Source organism: Dipodomys spectabilis, unplaced genomic scaffold, assembly GCF_019054845.1.
Source record: "Dipodomys spectabilis isolate Male_0828 unplaced genomic scaffold, ASM1905484v1 ptg000054l, whole genome shotgun sequence".
Lineage (NCBI taxonomy): Eukaryota > Metazoa > Chordata > Mammalia > Rodentia > Heteromyidae > Dipodomys > Dipodomys spectabilis.
The window spans coordinates 38,056,065-38,078,261 of record NW_024870731.1 but is presented as its reverse complement, the minus strand read 5'-3'; the positions used below and the strand labels follow the sequence as shown (position 1 = coordinate 38,078,261).

The following is a 22,197-nucleotide window of genomic DNA, read 5'->3' as shown; positions in this document are numbered from 1 at the left end:
GAGAAGAGACCAAGCCTTCAAATCCCCATCTCAGCGCTTTTTTTTTTTTTTTTTGGGGGGGGGGGGGGGGAAGTTGGTCGTGGGACTTGAATTCTGGGCTTGGGCACTATCCCTCAGCTCTTCAGCTCAAGGCGAGTGCTCTACTGCTTGAGCCACAGCACCACTTCTGGTTTTCTAGTGGTTTATTGGAGATAAGAGTCTCACAGACTTTCCTGCCTGGGCTGGCTTTGAACCTCGATCCTCAGATCTCAGCCTCCTGAGTAGCTAGGATTATAGGCATGAGCCACCAGTGCCCAGTAAGTAAAGTCTTTAAAAAGGGCTGGGTGTGGGGCTGGGAAGGTGGCTCAGTGGTAGAGTGCTTGCCTTGCATGCCTGAGGCCCTGGGTTCAATTCCTCAGCCCCACATAAGCAAAAAGAAAAAACCCGGAAGTGGCGCTGTGACTCAAGTGGTAGAGCGCTAGCCTTGAGCTGAAGAGCTGAGGGACAGTGCCCAGGCCCAGAGTTCAGGCCCCAAGACTGGACCCAAAAAAAAAAGGGGGGGGGGGGCTGGGTGTATAATTCAAATGATAGAACTCCTGCCTATCAAGTACAAGTCCTGAGTTCAAATCCTATAACCACCAAAAAAAAGAAAAAAAAAAAAACAATGTTTCTTTCAAGACTTCAGGAAGCAAACCATTGCAAACAATACATTAAAACCTAGATTTTTACCTATTAATTCTTTTGCCATCTCCCACGTATTTACTTTTGCCTTGTGAATTTACATCACTATCTCTTCCATTAATATCATACAGATTTAGAACTGTGTCTGCATCCACCACCATAAACTATCCAGTAACATTCATGCTTTAAAATACTAACGTTACTCAGACAAAATGCATAAAAATAGGCGTTAGTAATTTCCCTAAAATAAACTACAAAGCAGCACACTTTTAGCTGTATGTGCACACATCAGCATAAGACGTCTGTGTCTACCCACGGGCCTAGACAGGGATCTATGTGGCTGGAGCCTTAAAGACTCACTCTGGCCAGACGCCAGACAAGCCCTGAATTTGCTTCACTCTTGCCTGAGCATCCTGATGGCTGTGCCACACCTGACCTGTGGCTCCTCCTTTCCACTGGGTCTCTGCTTGTCCCTGAAGAAGCTCTATGAAGCCTTAGTCAGCATCCTCAGCAGTGTTTCACAGGGAAGCTCAGCTCTAAGTGCAATCCTGAGTCACTGGACACTGCTCGGGTTCCAAACTGCAATGCGTTCTCCATATTAACATCATCATTTATTCAGGAACTGCCTACAATCCCACTCACTATCATCAGAGCTAAGCGTGTGGCAAAGACTTCAAAATGCAGCAAAAAGCTAGAGTGACACATGATCTCAATCAAGAATATACTATTACTGGAAGCGTGGCTCAAGTGGTAGAACAGCAAAAGCATGAACAAGAAAACTGAGGCCCCAAGTTTCAGTTCCTGGTACTGGTATGTATATACATTTGTATCCATACACACATATACACCCCAGAACTATGTTTGAAAATGAAAATAAGTTCAAGTCAAGCACAGTGGTGCAATCTCATAACCCCAGCACAAGGGAGGCTGAGGCAGGAAGATCTTGAGTTCAAAGCTACGGAGCTGAGGCAGGAAGATCTTGAGTTCAAAGCTACATAGTACAACCCTGTTTCAAAAAAGAAAACACCACCACCAACAATAGTAATAATGATGCACACTGTTATCACACTGTCAAGCCCAGGGGAAGTAGAGGCAGATAAAAAGGACACACCACTCTGGACAAGTGTCATAAAGCAAAGGAGGGAGGAAGGGTGGGCAAGGCTTCACAGTTCTGGGCCCTGAAGAATGAGCAAGACAATGCTGCCTATCTGAGGGAAGACAATCAACAGCAGACCAAAGTACTGTAGGCCAAGAACCCTGGCCTGGGATCTTGCACATCAGCACCACAGTCAAACACCTCCATCGAAGGCCCACTTCCTTCATCCTTCTCCCCACATCCATCCTGCTAATTTCCACAGGAAGTTTAAGCCCCTCCTCCATATTCTGCCAAAAGATATACTAAGCTATGGAAGTATTCATAGGAAAGATACTACAATATTAATCCACAAAGTAATGCTAACAAAAAATCAAAGGAGCTAAAAATAAATATGAAGCACTAGAAGAGCTCATACCTTATTGCAAAACTAGTTTTAGTCACAGGACTTTGAAGAGTTATGTTTATCAAGGGGCAAAATGAGACCCTAAAAGGATTAATATGTAGGTAAGAAGCCCAAATTCGTAACAGCTCACCTATTTTATAGGGTAGGTTGAAGGTGAATTCCAGACCCACATGACTACTGTCCTTTAGCCTTCCTGACTGTCCACTTGATTGCACAGGACTGCCTTTACTTTCCTGCTGTTCCTTCTTGAACAATCATACCCTCCCCAAAGATCAGAGAAGCGCGAGCTCCTATTATATCCAAGCTACTCCTCGTTGATGGATGAAAACCACTCTACTCTCCAAGCACAGCACAAGAGGAATTCCTGCCATGAGCCCAAGTCAGAAAACAGTCTTATTCAAGGGACTCTCCAACACCACACTAGGAGCCAGGGCAAGAGGGAGGAACTGCAAAAGCATTCTGGACCAATCATAAAGCCAGGTAATATTTCTATTGCACACACAGACGCCATGAGGCACATGAATGACCGTGCGGGATACCCACTTCTGAACCATCACTCACAGAGTCTTCCTTCACAGTTTAAGCAAAGTATGCATGTTGCTCTCATAGCCATTTTCTCAGGATTTAAACAGCTAGTTATGCAGCAGGCACTGGGATGCAGCATCATAAAACAACCAAAGCCCCATCTCTGTGGAACTTATATTTCTAAGAGGGACAAAGACAAAGTGTGGTAACAATTGTGACAGGCAATATAATCCTAAATTAGGAAGAGAAGAAAATCCAAAGGCAATAATGGTGAAATCACATGATTCAAGTGGTGAACCAGTAGCCTTAAGGGGGAAGAAAATCAGGAGCAGCACCCAGGCCCTGAGTTCAAGCCCCCGGATTGGTACACGCACACGCACATACCCATACACATACACACTCTCTCTCAAACTACTTCCGCATTTTCCATAATAAAGGTAGTTCAGTAACTGACAGTGGCAGGTAAGATAGCTCTCTAAATGTCTAAACATGAGTTTCCATTATTCCTACTGCATACATTGTTCCACCTAATCCGTACACAGAATGTATGCATAACTCACACACACAACAGTACACAAGGTAGGCGTAATTCAGGTCCATAAAGATAACAACCCTCAAATGTCCATGTTTATGAAAGCCTATATTTTACAATGCTAAACAAATCCAAAGGGCAGGGGCACAGCTTGCTGGCAGAGCAAATGCCTAGACTATTTGAGGCCCTACATTTGACCCCCAGCATTGCAAAAACAACAAAAACTCTACAGAAAATCAAACAAGAACTATATTATATATGAAAAAATTTCCCAGCCTGAGGCTTCAGCTCAGGGCCTGAGCACCGTCCCTGAGCTCTTCTGTTCACAGCTAGTGTCCTGACTTGAGCCACAGCTCCACTTCTGGCTTTTTGGTGATTACTTGAGATAAGAGTTTCAGGTTTTTTGCTGCCCAGGTTGGCTTTGAGCCATGATTCTCATAAACTCACACTCCTAAGTAGCTAGGATTACAGGCATGAGCCTCCAGGGCCCACCTGAAAACTATTTTTAAAGGATTAAGATCTCCCAATTCAAAGCTCTGGTTCTAACCTAAGCTAGCTTTTAAAAGGCTAATACCTTGAATTCTAAGTCTATCTCTGCCACTTTTTAGTTTTATTGCTTTGGAACTTCACTTAGTCCTGTGGCTCTCTTAGCCACATCTATAAAACTAGACTACTCAGTGAAACTCACAACACTCTTTAAAAAAAAAAAAGACTACTCGGGACACAATGGAAAATAGCTATAATCCCTGCATTCAAGAGGAAGAGGCCAGCCCAAGCTACATAACAAGACCCTGTTTCAAAGAAAGCAAAGACTCAGACCTCCATCATCTTCCCAAATAGCATATTTTCCTAAATCTCTGCAGTTATAAACTTCTTCATGGAATATTTTTCCAGTTAGCAACAAGTTGTACACAACTTCTCCTTCCATCACGTGGGAGGCTGAGGCAGAAAGACCAAAAGTATGAGGGCTGTATGGATTCCATAGTATGTATGGATTACACAGTAAAAGAGCAGCCTAAAAAACAAGTAACAGAGCCGGGCGCCGGTGGCTCAGGCCTGTAATCCTGGCTCCTCAGGAGGCTGAGATCTGGGGATCACGGTTCAAAGCCAGCCCGGGCAGGAAAGTCTATGAGACTCTTATCTCCAATAAACTACTAGAAAACCGGAAGTGGCACTGTGACTCAGGTGGTAGCGTGCTCACCTTGAGCTGAAGAGCACAGGGACAGCACCTAGGTCCAGAGTTCAAGCCCCACGACCATCAAAAAAAAAAAAGTAATAGGGCTGGGAATGTGGCTTAGTGGTAGAGTGCTTGCCTAGTATGCATAAAGCCCTGGGTTCAATTCCTCAGTACCACACAAACAGAAAAAGGCAGAAGTGGTACTGTGGCTCAAGTGGCATAGTGTTAACCTTGAGCAAAAGAAGCTCAGAAACAGTGCCCAGGCTCTGAGTTCAAGCCCTAGGATTCACAAGAAAATAAAAATAAAATAAAATAATGCTAATAATAAAGTCAAGTGCTTGTGACTCCACCTATAATCCTAGCTACTCAGGAGGCTGAGATTTGAGAATGGCAGTTCAAAGCTGGCCTAGTCAAGAAATTCCAGGATGGGTTGGGAAGGTGGCTCAGTGGTAGAGCGCTTGCCTTGTATGCATGAGGACCTGGGTTCCATTCCTCAGCACCACATAAGCAAAAAGAAAAAAGCCAGAAGTGGTGCTGTGGCTCAAGTGGTAGAGCGCTAGCCTTGAGCTGAAGAGCTGAGGGATAGCGCCCAGGCCCAGAGTTCAGGCCCCACAACCGGACCAAAAAAAAAGAAGAAATTCCAGGAAACTCTTATCTCCAATTAACCAGCAAAAGAGCTGGAAGCAGAGGCGTGGCTCAAGTGGTAGAACACTAGACTTGAGCACAAAAGCTCAAGGGCAGTGCCCCAACTCAGAATTCAAGCCCAAGACAGGCACAAAAAAAAAAAAAGCAAACACATTGAAAAAAATTGTAACATTCTCTATTTTTTTAAAAACACATTTATAAAAGTTTACCTTATAATATTTTTGCAAATTCTACCATTTATTTCAGTTACTGTAACCTACAAAAACCTTCCAGGATTACTCAATATGCATTGCACATATAGACACATGGCTTATTGGGCAATAACTGTCAGAAAAGCAATGGGCAGCACATCATCCTGCACAGGCACTCACCAGCACAGGCAAGGGTAGTGGTGTTTCTTTATACAGTGGCCAAAACAAGAGAGCACTATGTGCATCAAGTACCTCTTAATAAAGTAACAGCATCAATGAGCTATCATTCCTGTTTTAAATCCCTTGAGAATTTTAAGACTGAATAGCTATGTGAGTTCATCTTCACAAACCCTGTAAATCAATGACATTGTTTTTAATTTTTAAGGTGAATTTAAGACACTGAAGTCTGATACTTACAAAAAGCTTGTCTGTCTCAACCTTTTCACGCTGGAAAGTCACGGGAGCTGCAACTTTCTCAAGTGGCCAACAGTGCTCACAAAGCTGCAATTCTGACTCTACAAACCAAATGTGTTGGGGCTGGGAAGGTGGCTCAGTGGTAGAGCGCTTGCCTTGCATGCCTGAAGCCCTGGGTTCAATTCCTCAGCACCACATAAGCAAAAAGAAAAAAGCCGGAAGTGGCGCTGTGGCTCAAGTGGTAGAGCGCTAGTCTTGAGCTGAAGAGCTGAGGGACAGCGCCCAGGCCCAGAATTCAGGCCCCACAACTGGACCCAAAAAACAAACAAACAAACAAACAAATGTATTGTACAAAATACATAAATTGTGCAGTTCCTTTTTTGTAAAGGCTCTGTTTGCGATTTCACTTTCTATCTAAAATCTATAATCCTTCACTAGTGTTTTCCTCATCCTCAATCTAGACTCTAAGAATCACTGACCAGACCACATATCACGTGCTGTAATCTCAGCACTCAGGCTGAGAGACAGGTGGATTTGGAATTCCAGGCCAGCCTGAGCTACACAGTGAGACTCTGTTTCAAACACAATCACAGATTAGTTAGAGTCTAAGGGCTGGAAAAGAAGTAGTATGAAATTCACTAAGGTATCCCTTTTCAGCATTTCAAAAGGTCACTGCCAAGTACAGTCCAGTATTTTTTTCTTTGGTAAATACTTTCATTGAAAAACCATAGTTAGCTGGGCACTGGTGGCTTATGCCTATAATCCTACCTACTCAGGAGGCTGAGATCAGAGGATCTCAGCCCAGGCAGGAAAGTCCCTGTGAGACTATCTCCTAATAGAAAAAAGTAAACTCTTATCTCCACCAGAAAACCAGAAGTGGCATTGTGGCTCAAGGGGTAGAGCTCTTGCCTTGAGTTGAAGAGCTCAGGGACAGTGTCCATGCCCAGAGTTCAAGCCCCATGACCGAGAAGAAGAAAAAAAAGAAAAAGAAAAAGAATAGTTATACATATGGGTTCCAAGGTAATTTTTTATGAAGGCCTACAACATGAAATGACTAAAGCAACTTAAGCATGTCTTCACCACCACTTTTTCTTAACAGAACCTACCCACACTATTATAATTTAGAAGAATAGTCTATTTCAGAAATGGAACCACTTGGGCTGGGAAGGTGGCTCAGTGGTAGAGCGCTTGCCTTGCATGCCTGAGGCCCTGGGTTCGATTCCTCAGCACCACATACGCAAAAAGAAAAAAAAAAGCTGGAAGTGGCGCTGTGGCTCAAGTGGTAGAGTGCTAGCCTTGAGCTGAAGAGCTGAGGGACAGCGCCCAGGCCCAGAGTTCAGGCCCCACAACTGGACCCAGAAATAGAACCACTGGGTCACTGTGAATTCAACAGCACTGCACAAGTTTTGCTGCTGTTCAGTAAAATACTAAAACGCCAAAGAGAGGCAGAGGTATAATGTGATTACTGAACACAAGCTATAAATCCACTACTGCAGCCCACTTTGGGCCACCACTTCTGGATTCAAACGAAACAATCCCAGCTGATTCCCTGCCCAGTATTTTCCACTGTTTGTGTATAAGGGGAGTACATCCTACAAAGAATCCCTGTACTACCCCTGCAATGGACAGGCACAGAGCTAGTCTTACCTGTCTTCATTCCATTCAGTCCACAGCACAACTCCAAAAGAAATATTTATGATCTGTATTTAGTAATAAGAAAGCTAAGACTCAGGAAGGAAATGGCAGGTACAGATTTCAAATCCAGTTGTTTGATATAAGCGTTCACACTTAGTGTGCACATTACGCTATACTGTGAGTTGAGATGTAAGCATAAAAATTACTAGAAAGATGCTCAAAGGTTCACTCAGCTTCAGGTTTTCTACATAGTTCCCCCTCTCCAACAGATACAACTGATTTCACTATATATTTCACTGTAATTCAAGCTTGTCTGGTTTAAGATTTACAAGGTAACTCCAATTCTTATCACTTACACAGATAAAAGCCTAGCTTTTCCTTTATCATGTTCAAAATCTAACAGGAATGTTTTTCCTGAGGTTTGATTTTCTGTATTACTTTTGGTGACAGTCACAAACTACACTCTGCTATACACTCAACACCTGTTGAGAAAGTCAGTCCTAAAAGAAAGAAAAGGAAAAAAGCAGTAACATTACAAAAAGGAGCTGGAGATGAGGCAAACTTTATTTACATACGTAATACTAAAGTAATTTTTAATTTCTTTCTACGAGTGGGACTGAGAGTCCCTCGCTACCATGTTCTCCAACAAGACAGCCCTGTCTGAATCACTCTGGTAACCAAACCAGTTGGACAGCTCGTCTCAGTTAAATAAGGATTTCAACAGTCACCCAAAAGGGTGATGAACGGCTGCCACCTCTCTTTGGGGGCAGTTCTAAGCCCATCCCTGGCGAGTACAAGCCTAAACCTGAGTCACAACAACTTCTGGACTCTAAATAAAAACTAGGAAAAACTCTTCCCAGCCAATTAAAAAAACAAAACTAAAGAAACACCCTTCTACTCAATCACTGCTCAACATGGCACTATATAGAAGTTCTCAGGGTCGTCTTTCTCCCAAATACAAATCCTCAGGGAAAACTTGTATTCCAGCCCTCACAGCACAATACAGGTTTTAAATGTTTCATGGCAGAGAAGACACGATGGACAACGGGACTTTTTTGTGGTTGTTCTGGGTTTTTTGCCGGTACTAAGGCTTGACCTCAGGGCCTGGGCACTGTCCCCGAGCTTTTTCCGCTCAAAGCTAGTGCTCTACCATGCGAGCCACGGCTCCACTTCTGGCTTTTTGCTGGTTAACTGAAGACAGGAGTCTCTCGAACAGGTTCTCCAGCCTGGGCTGGCTTCGAACTGCCATCCTCAGATCTCAAGCCTGAACAGCTAACTAGGGTTACAGGTGTAAGCCAGGGGCTCCTGGCTCCTAACGCTTTTCTCCAGGGAGAAAAAGCCTCCACAGCCCAGTTCCTCGTTTGCAAGGTAACTCTGGTCCGGCTGACTGCAGATCGAACCTCTTCGCCGGGGAGCTCCGCGAAGCGCCGGGACCCCGGTGGACGCGGGCGCACCCTTCCTCCCCCACCGGCCGGCCGCCCCGGCGAGCGCGGTCCGAGGGCCCGGCCGCCCACCGGCTGGGGGGGCGCCCCCGCCCGCCCCGGCTTCCCGGGCGGGGCCCGCGTCCCGGGCGGCCGGCTCTCGGGTCGCCGGGCTCTCCGGAGAAGGGCCGGGCCGCCCAAGGCCCAGCCCTCGGGGAGAGGGCGCCGCGCCGGGCACCGCGCGGGCGGCCTCCCCGGACCCGAGCCCGGGGAGATGGCCACCCGCTCCACACAACTTTGCACAAGGGCGGGGGGGGGGGGGGGGGCGGGGAGCCGGCTTTCTAAGCCTCAACCCTGAAACACGGTAATAGTAACAACAACAACAACGGCAGCAGGAAAATTAACCCTCCAGCTGCTGCTCTCCGAGGGACCCCTCCACCGGAAACAAGCGGCCAATGCCAGCCCCGAGCCTCGGCCAAGCGACACCCCCCTTTCTCCTTCGGCCCCTACCCATGACGCCCCCCATGGCCTAGAGCGCCCCATCCCCGCCGTCCCAGGGCGCCCCCTCGGCCCCGGGAGCCCCTGCCGTCCCCCGGGCGCCCCCTCGTAGGCCCAGGGCGCCCTCTCGTAGGCCCAGGGCGCCCCCTCGTAGGCCCAGGGCGCCCCCGCCGTCTCCCGGGCGCCCCCGCCGTCCCCAGGGCGCCCCCTCGTAGGCCCAGGGCGCCCCCTCGGCCCCGGGCGCCCCCTCGTAGGCCCAGGGCGCCCCCTCGGCCCCGGGCGCCCCCTCGGCCCCGGGCGCCCCCTCGTAGGCCCAGTGCGCCCCCTCGGCCCCGGGCGCCCCCTCGTAGGCCCAGGGCGCCCCCTCGTAGGCCCAGGGCGCCCCCTCGTAGGCCCAGGGCGCCCCCGCCGTCCCCCGGGCGCCCCCTCGTAGGCCCAGGGCGCCCCCTCGGCCCCGGGCGCCCCCTCGTAGGCCCAGGGCGCCCCCGCCGTCCCCCGCCGTCCCCCGGGCGCCCCCTCGTAGGCCCAGGGCGCCCCCTCGGCCCTGGGCGCGCCGGGCCGGGCCGGGCGGCGGGCTCACCGCGATCACGTTGACGAAGGTGGTCTTGCCCGAGTACTGCAGCCCCACCAGCGTCAGCTCCATCTCCTCCTTCCAGAAGAGCGAGCGGAACCAGTCCAGCAGGCGGGAGATGAGCGCCAGCATGTTGACGGCCGGGACGGACGGGCGGACGGACGGACGGGAGGGCCGACGGGAGGACGGGCGGGGCGGCGGCGAAGACCTCCACTCGAGCGGGCCTCGGCCCGGACGCCCCTCCCCTCAACGGCTCCCGGAGCCCGGCCGACGCGGGCGGACGCGGACGGACGCGGACGCGGGCGGCGGCGGCGGCGGCGGCCGGAGGCTGGAAGCCCAGCGGGTCATATGACTCGCCCTCCCCCCCCACGCTCGTCTCTGCGCAGGCGCAGGTGCCCACGCCAAGAGCGGCGACGACGGCGGGGGAGCCAGGCGCGGCCGCCGCCCGCAGCGCCCCCTGCTGGCAGGTCCGGGCAGCACCGCGCGCCACCCAGGCCTGGGGGCGAGGCTCGGTTGTAGTAAGTGGGCCCGTCCTTCCCCCTTCGTGCCCCCATTCACCCATTCACGCCCTGGCCCGTCCCATTCCTCAGTAAACTCTCATTGATGATTTGCTGGAAAATGCCCGGACTCCAAGGAATTCATTGTGGAATTTTAAAAAAAAATCTCTGAGCCCAGAGTCACGCATGGTACACACCTTTAATCCCAGCACCCGGGAGGATGGTGGAGGGGGAGGATGAGGAGTTCAAAGCCAGCCCGGGCTGCGGTAGCCACACCCTGTCTCAGAGATCCAGACAACTGCCAACGTAACTCAGAGCCAGAGTACCTGGTAACCCAAGACCTTGGGTTCCATGCCCAGCAAAAATTCCCAGGGTTTTGATAGCCACCCATTGAAAAGAGCCTCACAAAAACCTCAAAAAGCGGAATTTTAGCAAGTATTTGTTTTAATTTCATCATAATATTATAAAGTAGGAAGACGTTGGAAGGAGGGGGGGAGATGAGAACCATTTCCTGCTCCCAACACAGGAAAGGAGAGGTGGTTCCTGCCTGTAATCTTTGCATTTAGCAGGCTGGAGTGAGACAGGTCCCTGACAGCCTCTGAGTCCTTAGACCATGTTTGAACTGGGTGAAGATCATGGACATGTGACCGTGGCCTACCCCAAACATGGAGACAAAGGTAACATCAGAACTTTCCTTACACTTTCACCCCAGGCTGGTGCTCTACCAGCTGAGCCATACCTCCAGTTCTGCTTTTTCTCTGTCCAAGCTGGCTTTGAACCTCCATCTTCACATCTCAGTTTCTGAGGAGCCAGGACTTACAATTACAGATGTGAGCTACCAGGTGCACAGCTTTTTGTTTAGTGCTCCCTGGGACAGCTCTGATTACTTGAACGGGGTCCCTCCCTGGGCCTCAGGAGACTGGGGTCTTCGCTTCCTAGTACTTCAGAATATGAGCTCGGTGGGAAATAGAATCCATAGAGATGTACTGCTTTGGGTAGGTACTGAGATTTGATGATGCCCAGTACACTCAGACAAGAATCAGGAGAATGCACATGACAAGCAAAGCAGCCATTGGAGTCTTTTCTGTTTTGTTTTTGTTTCTTTTTTTTTCTTGCCAGTACTGAGCCTTGAATTGGGTGCAGTCCCTTAGCTTTTTCCATTCCCAGCTGAGCCACAGCTTGACTTCGAGCTTTTGCTCATGAATCAGAGATAAACGTTCTCCGGGGGGCTGGGAAGGTGGCTCAGTGGTAGAGTGCTTGCCTTGCGTGCATGAGGTCCTGGGTCCGATTCCTCAGCACCACAAAAGCAGAAAACATCAGAAGTGGCGCTGTGGCTCAAGTGGTAGAGCGCTAGCCTTGAGCTGAAGAGCTGAGGGACAGCGCCCAGGCCCAGAGTTCAGGCCCCACAACCGACAAAGAAAAAAAAAAAGTTCTCCAGACTTTCCTGCCTGAGCTGGCTTTGAACCTCAGTCCTCCAGATTTCTGCCTCCCTTAGTATCTGGGATTCCAGGCAAGAGCCACGGGCACCTGACTGACACTGCCGTTTTAAAGCTGTCAGTGAGAGAACACTGAAGATGGGCCAACAAACCCCAGACCAGGCTTCAGAGCAGACAAAGCCTCGTTGCGCACTGCTTTCACACTGCCGCTTGCTACAGCACTACACATGTGATCTTATGAGACAATGTATTTGGCCGGTTTAGGCCAAGCCAGTGTCAGCTCAAGGAACGCCAGGGGGGAGAGCAAGGGAAGAATTAGCAGCAGGGGCACAACGGAGACCCTGTGTCAGCTGAGGGGCGGCGAAGGTGGCAGGGGCAGGTTGGGAAGCCTGTCAGTGATGACTGTCACAGTCACTCACACTCACTCACACACTCACTCGCGCACACACACAGGGCCTCCTTGCTTCTGGATGCATCCATGCATTTTGTGGCTTCCAGCTGGGCCCATGGTGTGTTCTGTAGAGCTGTCCCGGGCTCCTGTGGTCTGGAAGCAGACCCCTGGCGTCCATCCCTCCCTCAGGGGCTGCTCACACACACACACACACACACACACACACACACACACACACACACAAGCCTAGCGCCGGTGGCTCACGCCTGTCATCCTAGCTACTCAGGAGGTTGATAGGAGGATCATGGTTTGAAGCTAGCCCCGGCAGGAAAGTCCGTGAGACTCTCATCTCTAATAAAACTACCCAGAAAAGGCCAGAAGCAGTGCTGTGGCTCAGTGGTAGAGCACTGGCCTTGAGCAGAAGCCCAGGGACAGCAGCCAGTTCTGAGGTCAAATCCCAGGACCGGCAATAAAAAAAAAGTTTTGAAACCTGCCACACACAGGAACAGTTGAAAACTGTAGGATTAACGGCCGGGCATGATGGTACCCACCTGTGGTCCCAGATCTTCTGGAGGTGAAAGGAGGAGGAATGTGTGTGTGTGTGTGTGTATTGTATATAATGGGACATATACTGTGATTTATATAATGTGATATAATACATTATACTACATAATTATATGTGATGTATATAATATGCATATACATACGTAATATGATGCATATAATATATAATGTATATAACATAACTATATTTTATGTTCTGTATTGTATATTATCATATGTAATACATAATCTATACTAATTTATATTGATGTATGTCTAATTATTTATATATTATTTATACTATATATCATATTGTTTATATTCTATATTATATAACACATAATTCTATTATATTTTATATTAAAATATATTATATTGTATAGGGGGGAAGGAGGAGGAACAAAAAGCAGAGTAGCTGCCACAGCCAGACGCTGGTGGTAATATATTTTAATATAAAATATTACACCTGTAATCCTTCTGTTCTCAAGAGGCTGAGATCTGAGGATCAAGGTTTGAAGCCAGCCCAGACAAATCCCAGAGACTTTTATCTCCAGTCAATCACCAAAAAGCAACAAATGGAGCTATGACCCAAGTGGTAAAACACCATCGCTGTTCAAAGCCAGCCTGGGGGCGCTGGGGGTTTAGCCCAGTGGAAGGGCGCCCGCCCGGCGCACAAGGCCCTGGGTTCGGTCCTCAGCCCTGGAAAAAAAAAAAAGCCAGCCTGAGCAGGAAAGGCAGGGATTGCAAATAACCACTAAGAAGTTGTAAGTGGAGCTGTGGCTCAAGTGTAGAACGCCAGGCCCTGAGGGGAGCCCGGGGACCAGGAGAGGGAGAGAGGGAGAGACAGAGTCAGACAGACAGACAGACAGACAGACAAACAGAGAGAGAGAAACAGAGAGACAGGGCTGGGAAGGTGGCTCAGTGGTAGAGCACTTGCCTTGCATGCCTGAGGCCCTGGGTTCGATCCCTTAGCACCACATAAGCAAAAAGAAAAAAGCCGGAGGTGGCGCTGTGGCTCAAGTGGCAGAGCGCTAGCCTTGAGCTGAAGAGCTGAGGGACAGCGCCCAGGCCCAGAGTTCAGGCCCCACGACCTGACCAAAAAAAAAAAAGAAAGAAACAGAGAGACAGACAGACAGAGACAAAAACAGAGAGACAGAGACAGGGAGAAGGGAGGGAGGGAGACCGGAGGGAGAGAAGAGGGAAGGGGAGAGGTGGGAGGAGGAGAGGAAAAGGGGGACTGCAGGCTAGCAGGACGGCCTCCAGGTTTTGTCTACTTGGGGCTGAGGGTGGGTCGGGCGGGTCTCCTCTTGCCTCAGTTTCCCAAACTGCGGTGACTCACGCACTGCAGACCGGCCCGCGCCTTCCCTGGGCCCGCGGGGAGGGGGGGGGGGGTGTTCCACCCGGGCCAGGCGGGAGGCTTTCCCGGGAGGGAGGCCTGTCGGCCCAGAACACCCACAGCACACCCACAGCCTCGGCCTCCGACGTGTGTGCGGGGAGACGGAGGTCATCAAAGGAACGGTCGTCTGCGATTGAATCCTTCCCGCTGCTCAGGAGGCTGAGATCCGGGGATCGCCTGGTTAGAAGCCAGCCTGGGCAGGAAAGTCCCTGGGGCTCTGATCTACCCGTTACCCACCTAAGAGTTGGCGGCTCAAGTGGTAGAGCGCTAGCCTAGAGTAAAAGAGCTCAGGGACAGCACCCAGACCAGAGTTCAAGACCCAGCAGAGAGAGAAAGAGAGAGGTGAGGAGAGGGAGAGAGGAGGGGGAGAGAGAGAGAAAGAGGAGAGAAAGGAGGGGGAGAGGGAGAAAGAGATGGAGGGAGGGAGGGAGGAGGGAGAGAGGGAAAGAAAGTTATTCATTGCTTGTAGGTCCAGAAAGCACTGGAACCACCTTACTTAATTTTAAAAGACTTCATTATTACTTAATGGTTGTTTGTAAGCAATTAAGGGAAATAAACTGGATTGAAAGATTACTCTTTCTTTCCTTCTGCCCTCCTCTTTCTCTTCCTCCCCCTCTACGACCCCCTCACCTCTGCTTTATTTTCAGGGTGTGGGGGGAGATGCCAGGACTAGGCTTTGAACTCAAGGCCCTACTCTAACTCAGCTCTGTCACTCAAGGCTGGGGTTCTACCACGTGAGCCACACCTCCACTTCTGACTTTTTGCTGGTTAACTGGAAATAAGTGTCTCTCTGATTTGTCTGCCCCAAATGGCTTCGAACCAGGATTGTCAGGTCTCAGCTTTCTGAGAAGCTAGGATTACAGGAGTGAGCCAGCAGCCCGGGTTCATGCTTGATTTTTTCCAGTAGGGTCAGTGTGGCTGTTCTGAGAGGCAGATGCCGAGAAGGGTAGGAATGAATGCTCTGAGGGGCACCACTTGGGGAAGGGAAAGGCCAGAAACAGAGAAGCGACCCCACAACACAGTCACCAAAAGGTCCCCCATTACCTTGTAGGCAGTTCTGAAGACGTCTGGCTTTTCCAAATTGTCACCATGGGGGGTCGTGGTGTTTTTAAGTCTTTGCGCAGCCTAGTTTCCCAGGCTTGGGATGTGAACTGCAGGAAGGAAGCAGGGACTAGGACCGGATTTCTCCGGCTCCTGCAGTCCCATGAGATGGACAGCAGGGGGCGGTCTCTACCATCATAGAAAATGATGCTCTCTGCATCTCCTCTTCCTTCTCCTTGTCATCTTTCTTCCTCCTCCTCTTCCTCGCTCTCCTCTCCTCTTCCCTTTGTGGATTTGACAATACAATGTAGCTCCGGCTGGCCTCAGTCTTCCCACCTCAGCCTCCTGGGCGCTGGCATTACAGTTGTGCGCATCACATCTAATGCTGCTTTCTTAAAGGGACTGCTGAGTGTCACCCACACCAGTCCTGAGTCCACTCGGCAGGATGAAGACAGTGGAGGGCTGGGAAGGTGGCTCAGTGGTAGAGCGCTTGCCTGGCATGCATGAAGCCCTGGGTTCGATTCCTCAGCCCACATAAACAGAAAAAGCCAGAAGTGGCCCTGTAGCTCAAAGTGGTAGAGCGCTAGCCTTGAGCTGAAGAGCTGAGGGACAGCCCAGGCCCAGAGTTCAGGCCCCACGACTGACATAAAAGAAATGGCCGTGGAGACCAGGGGGTCAGCGCGGCTGAGGCGTAGCTCTGGACTTCCCAAGATCAAACCAGCAGAAACGTGGCAGAGCGGATGACATGGGGTCTCCCGGCCTCATCTCATCCTCTCTCCCTCGCTAAACCCACTCAGTCTGACCACTCTGACTGAGTTCATGTCCACCTTGGGCTTTGCTGTCATCTGACCTCTCCTATTTGTGCCGTGGCTGCTGACTGCCTTTGTGTCCTCAGGACCTGGGGCACAACAGGCATACATTTTTTCTTCCTGGGCCAAGCCCCGGTGGCTCACGACTGTAATCCTAGATACTCTGGAGGCCGAGATCTGAAAATCATGATTCCAAGACAGTGTGTGAGACTCTTATCTCCAATGAATTACCAGAAAAGAAGTGGAGCTGTGGCTCAAGTGTAGAACACTAGCTTTGAGCAAAAGAGGCTCAGGGACAGTGCCCAGGTCCTGAGTTCAAGGACCAGCTCACACACACATGCACACACATGCACACACACACACACACACACACACACACACACACACACACACACACTCAGAAATTACCAGCACGGCCGGGCGCCTGTGGCTCATGCCTGTAATCCTAGCTACTCAGGAGGCTGAGATCTGAGGATCATGGTTCAAAGCCAGCCCAAGAAGGAAAGTCAGTGAGACCTTTATCTCCAATAAACCACTAGAAAACAGGAAGTGGTGCTGTGGCTCAAGAGGTAGAGCGCTAGCCTTGAGCTGAAAAGCTGAGGGACAGCGCCTAGGCCCAGAGTTCAAGCCCCACAAGGGACCAAAAGAAAAAAAGAAATTACCAGCAGGTGGTGTGCATGACCCATGTCTCAGTCTCATCTCGTGTGCCATGTCCCTGCTGAGCCACTCACCCAGGCCAAAAACTGTGTTGACTTTCAAGATACTGCCTATGAGTATAATCAAATTTTCATTCTGTCTTCTTACTCCCCCCCTTACCTCCTATTCTTTCTTCCTCCCCCTCCTTTTCCTCCTCCCCCTCCTCTTCCTCTTCCCCCTCCTCCTCCTCCTCCCCCTCCTCCCCTTCCTCTTCCTCCTCTTCCTCCTGCTGCTGCTGCTGCTGCGAGGTTATCTCCAAGTAACCACAAGAAAATCAGACGTGGCGATCTGGCTCAAAGTGGTAGAGTGCTAGCCTTGAGCAAAAATGCTCACAGATAATGCCCAGGCCCTGAGTTCAAGTCCTATGATTGACAAAAAAAATAATAAAGAAAAAAAAGAGAAAGAAATGTACTCTTTACCTGACTTAGGTAATTGTATCCCCTCTGTACATCACCTTTATAGTAACAACAAAATAAATACAATTTTAAAAGGATCACAAGTCTAGGGATGAGACAAGTTCAAATCCCAGCTCAGCCACCCATCAAAAGCATGATCTCAGGCCCCTGTAGCCTCCCTCTGACGGAGTTACATAGACGAGCTACGTACACAGGACACGCATAGGCGCACTATGTACACAGGTCACGCATAGGCGCACTATGTACACAGGTCACGCATAGACGCACTATGTACACAGGTCACGCATAGGAGCACTATGTACACAGGACACGCATAGGAGCACTGAAAACAGACCCCACAGCAGGGCGCGTGAGGGATTCAGTGGGGGGCTCGACACAGCTTGCCTGGAAGATGCTCAACGTCAGGGTCACGTCTAGCCTCGCTCGCCTCTGCACCCCTGAGCACAGGATGGCTGAGCCCCACAGACTCAGATCTAGTGAGCCAATTAAGGGCCTGGGCCCAGTAGCCACTCTCACTTGAGCAGTGATCATGAAGGGGGGGGGGGGGGGAGTGGGGACATTGTCTCTTCACTGAGACACAAGAGCACAGGGAAGGCTGGGTTCAACAAGAGGAAACCAGATGGCCAGGGGACTCAACCAAGACTCCTAAGCAAAGGCAGGGCAGCGCAGGTCTTGGTGTTTGGGTACAGCTGAGCCCCCCAAGAGAAAGCTGTGAGCCCCACAGATAAAGGGAGGAGACTCAGAGACACTGGGTTCTACAGAGCTCCAGGAAAGGCCTGGACTGGACCTCAGAAATACTGTTAGCCCAGGGCCTTATGGGAGATCGGGACACACAGAAGCCCCAGCCCAGGCGAGAAGCCAATCACTTTGCATGGGGAGATTCAGCCTCACATTTCCTTGGGTCTCAAAAACTCTCCGATTCCCCCCTCCGCCCCCACACTCCTCGCTTGGCTAATTTCTGCTCAGCCTTCAGGTCCTAGTTCAAATATCACTTCCTTAAAAAGTGGTCCCCGAATGACTAGGCTGGGCGTGGTGGCCTCCGCCCCTTCTATCCCTCTAGAAAATGCAAAGGGCAAGCTGGGCCCCGGTGGCTCACGCCTGTCATCCCAGCTACTCAGGAGACTGAGATCTGAGGATGGAGGTTCAAAGCCAGCCCGGGCAGGAACGTCCATGAGACTCCTATCTCCCATTAACCACCAAAAAACCAGAAAGGGAGCTATGGCTTAAGTGGTAGAGCGCTTGCCTTGAGCTGAAGAGCTCAGTGTCCAGGCCCAGAGTTCAAGACCCATGACCGACGCCCCCCCTTCCCTCCCCCCAAAAAAAGATGGAAAGGGTGCTTTTCTGCCTGGTTCCTGGAACTTCGGTGGGTGACATTAGTTCAATGGCTGCCATGAGGGGGCACTGTGTCACATCCATGTTCTCTGCAATCAGTACAGAGTCTGACACAGGGCTGGACCTCGAAGATGTTATAGAGAGAAAAGGAAGAAGGCATTCCAGGGGTTGATGGCATGGCTCAGTTGGTAGAGCAATAGCCAATGAGCAAAAGCATCAGGTACTGAGTTCAAGTCCTGGTCTCAGATGAAAAGAAAGAAAAGATAGGTATTGTATGTCCTCAAAGATTCCTGGGCACCAGTGGCTCACGGCTTTAATCCTAGCTATGCAGGAAGCTGAACTCTGAGCATTGTGGTTCGAAGCCAGACCAGGCAGGAAAGTCCATGAGACTCTTATTTCCAATTAACCAGCAAAAAGCCAAGTGTGGAGCTACAGCATTAATGATAGGTGTCGGCTCTGAGCAAAAAAGGCAAAGTGAGAGCCTGAGGCTCAGAGTTCAAGTCCCGGTACTGGTGCGCGCGCACACACACACACACACACACACACACACTCAATCAATCAATCTAATAAATAAGAGACAAAAAATCCATGATTATCCAAGTGAGAAATGAACCAGGACAAGAATTATTTTAAGAAGTTAATGCAAATTGACTCATTTAATCTCATTATACTACTAAAGAGTAGGTACTCCTACCACCACCCCCCATTTGAAAGATGAACAAACGAAGACCTCAAGAGATGTAGTCCTTTCCCTAAGACTGTGTGCAGCAGGGGCAGAGGCAGGATTCGAACTCAGCTCAGGCTCCACAGTCTGTCAGGCAGGCAAGTAGAGACTAGTGGCTGCACTATATAGCAAGTCTAGAAAGTTCTTTGCTCCAGCGAAAGCTTCAGACCACCCTGATTCTGCCACCCAACCAGAACCACTGTCTTTTCTTCCGGCCTCTGGTGTCTAGATTTGAACCAGTGACACCCCGTGCAAAGGCTCCGGGCCTGGGCACCGCCCCGAGTCCTTGCTCCCGCCAGCTGCAGTCGCAGAAGCCGTTTTCAGTTTTCTCGGCAGCAAAGTCTGAACGCCAGCCAGGGGAGGGGCGAGGCTGAAGCATATGTGGATGCTGAAGGCAGGAAGCAAGCGACAGCCTTCCCGGGAAGGCGTGTGAGGATTTGGGGGTTGTATCTTTTTTTTTTTTTTCCTTTTGCAGGCAGGGCTGCTTTTTAAATGAACTTCTCTTCAATTTTTTCTTTAAATCCACCTGTTACCAGACCAGATGGACCTAGCTAGCCTTTTCTTTCACAGGCTTCAAAGAAAATGCAGAAATGAGAAAATGGAAATCACACACACACACACACACACACACACACACACACACACTCCCACCCCATGGGTGCTCAGACCTCCACTGAGCTTTCCCTACACCCCCTCACTAGGCCCACAAGCATCCTGCTAGGTTTGTGGAGCCTGGTGAATAGGACTGGCAATCACGGATGGTTTCCGGAAAGAGGCGGCTGGCAGGAAAGAATGAATCCGGCATATAAAGGGAGGAGACAGGCTTGCCACACATCTGCATACAAGCTTTCTATCTGTCAGAGATCAGAGGGCTCTTTGTGAGAACAGATGTATTCGTCAGTTACTTGCTGCTGTGACAAAATACCCTGAGCAAGATCACCTTAAGGGGAGATTTATTTAGGCCCTTGGCTTCAGAGGCTCCATTCCAAGGCTGGCCAGATCAGGTGGGAGGGAGGGAGGCAGGGAAGGAAAGAAGGCCAGCCTCCAAAGGCAGATCCACATAGATGCCTGAACCAAATCCCAGCGCTTTTACATCTGATTGTGTGGTCTTGGGGAAATTAACCAAGACCTTTGGGTCTCTGTTTCTTTTTTTCTCTCTTTTTTTTTTGTCAGCCGTGGGGCTTGAACTTAGGGCCTAGGTGCTGTCACTGAGTTCTTTTGCTCAAGGCTCATGATCTACCACCTTGAGCCACAGCTGCACTTCCGGTTTTGAGTGGTTAACATTGGAGATAAGGGACTTTTTGGCCCGGGCTGGCTTTGAACCACCACCCTCAGTCTCAGCCTTTAGGGTCTCTGTTTCTTATCTGCCAAATGGTAATCTATCATTGCTATCAGAATTTACAGAGATAATTTATGTAGCTGTGTTTGACCTGAAACCAATACTCAATAAATAGGAATTCTTTCCATTGCAATTCGGTTCTCTGGGGTAGGGGAGGGATCCAAAGACTTCTTATTGACATCCTCCCCCCCCTCCCACACATATACATACACTTTTTCTTAGGTATTTGCAAGAGAAAGCAGCTACTGCTTTTTGTTTTCCCAGACCACCTGATCAGGGGTCTTCTCACCTCCTGACCACAGGGAGGAGAGTATAACCAGACCTGGCCAATCAAAGCATAGGGAGGAAGGGATAACCTGAGTTTGCCCAATCATAGCACTCCATCCATCCAAGGAGGAGCCAATTATCATCCTTGCTTGGAGTTGCTAAGCAGATGGGAGGGCAGGGGCTGGGGGTGAGTGTGGGGGTGCACCACAGGCCAGTGTACAGGAAGACTGAAGGAAACCCAGCCAAGAGTCAGGTGAGTGGAGAGCCCGGACTGCGGAGAGCCCAGACTGGACTGGTGTCCAGTCCCTAAGGAACAAGGTCGGCAAGTCTCTTCTTACAATTTTGTGAATGACTTCAAGAACTCTGAGACCCTCCCCTGCCCCCCCCCCACACACACACAATCACCAGCTCCACTTAATGCCCTGGCCAACTTGCAACCTGCTTTGACACAACCACCAAGACGACTTAGGACAACCATTCAAGGTCATGGGAAATTCCCAATCATCTGCTGTAAGCTCCAAAGTTCCAAGAGCTCTCAGAAGACAGTCTAAGCCAGGGCTGGGAAGGTGGCTCAGTGGTAGAGTGTTTGCTTTGCATGCATGAGGCCCTGTATTCAATTCTTCAGCATGACAGAAACAGAAAAAGCCTGAAGTGACACTGTGGCTCAAGTGGTAGAGCGCTCGCCTTGAGCTGAAGAGCTGAGGGACAGCGCCCAGGCCAGAGTTCAAGCTCCATGAGGGAAAAACAAAAAACAACCAGGCATAGGTGGCTCGTGCCAACTATTCAGGAGGCTGAGATTTGAAGATCACCATTCAAAACCAGCCTGGGCAGAAAAAGTCTAGGAGATTCATATCTCCAGTTAATCACCAAAAGCTGGAAGTGAAGTTGTGACCTAAGTGGTAGAGCACCAGCCTTGAGCAAAAGAGCTAAGGTTCAGTGCCCAGGCCCCTGAGGTCAAGCCCTAGTACTGTCCTCCCCCCCAAAAAAAAAACCCCACAATGTTTCAAAAAATAGCAAAATTTCAAATTTTCAGGAACTCTAAGATATAAAACACATAAAAGCGGGGTGCTGGTGGCTCAGGAGGCTGTGATCTGAAGATTGGGGCTCAAAGCCAGCCCAGGCAGAAACGTCTATGAGACTCTTATCTCTTTTTTTTTTTTTGTAGGTCGTGGGGCTTGAACTCTGGGCCTGGGCACTGTCCCTCAGCTCTTCAGCTCAAGGCGAGCGCTCTACCACTTGAGCTACAGCGCCACTTCCGGTTTTCTGGTGGTTTATTGGAGATAGGAGTCTCACGGTCGCTCCTGCCCGGGCTGGCTTTGAACCGCGATCCTCAGATCTCAGCCTCCTGAGTAGCTAGGATTACAGGCGTGAGCCTCCAGCGCCCGGCTAGACTCTTATCTCTTAACCACCAGAAAACCGGAAGCGGTGCTGTGGCTCAAAGTGGTACAGCACTAGCCTTGAGCAAATGATTTTGGGGACAGCACCCAGACCCTGAGTTCAAGCCCCTTGACCAACAAAACACACACACACACACACAAATAA

The 22,197-nt window shown here is 50.1% G+C and overlaps 1 protein-coding gene across 2 annotated transcripts in view; it reads right to left on the bottom strand.

Moving 5' to 3' along the window:
• Arl8b (ADP ribosylation factor like GTPase 8B) overlaps positions 1–10,064 on the bottom strand; it is a 36,786-nt gene extending 26,722 nt beyond the window's left edge. Inside the window, exons 1-2 of one of the 2 annotated variants that reach the window (XM_042679946.1) lie at positions 9,967–10,056; positions 9,778–9,933 (exon numbers count right to left, since the gene is read on the bottom strand). In XM_042679946.1, the coding sequence (XP_042535880.1) occupies positions 9,778–9,900 (123 nt within the window). In that variant the 5' untranslated portion in view covers positions 9,901–9,933; positions 9,967–10,056. Of the gene's footprint in view, positions 1–9,777 lie in introns of both variants that reach the window. The other variant, XM_042679945.1, reaches the window with a different exon arrangement.
• Positions 10,065–22,197: the final 12,133 nt, after the last annotated feature.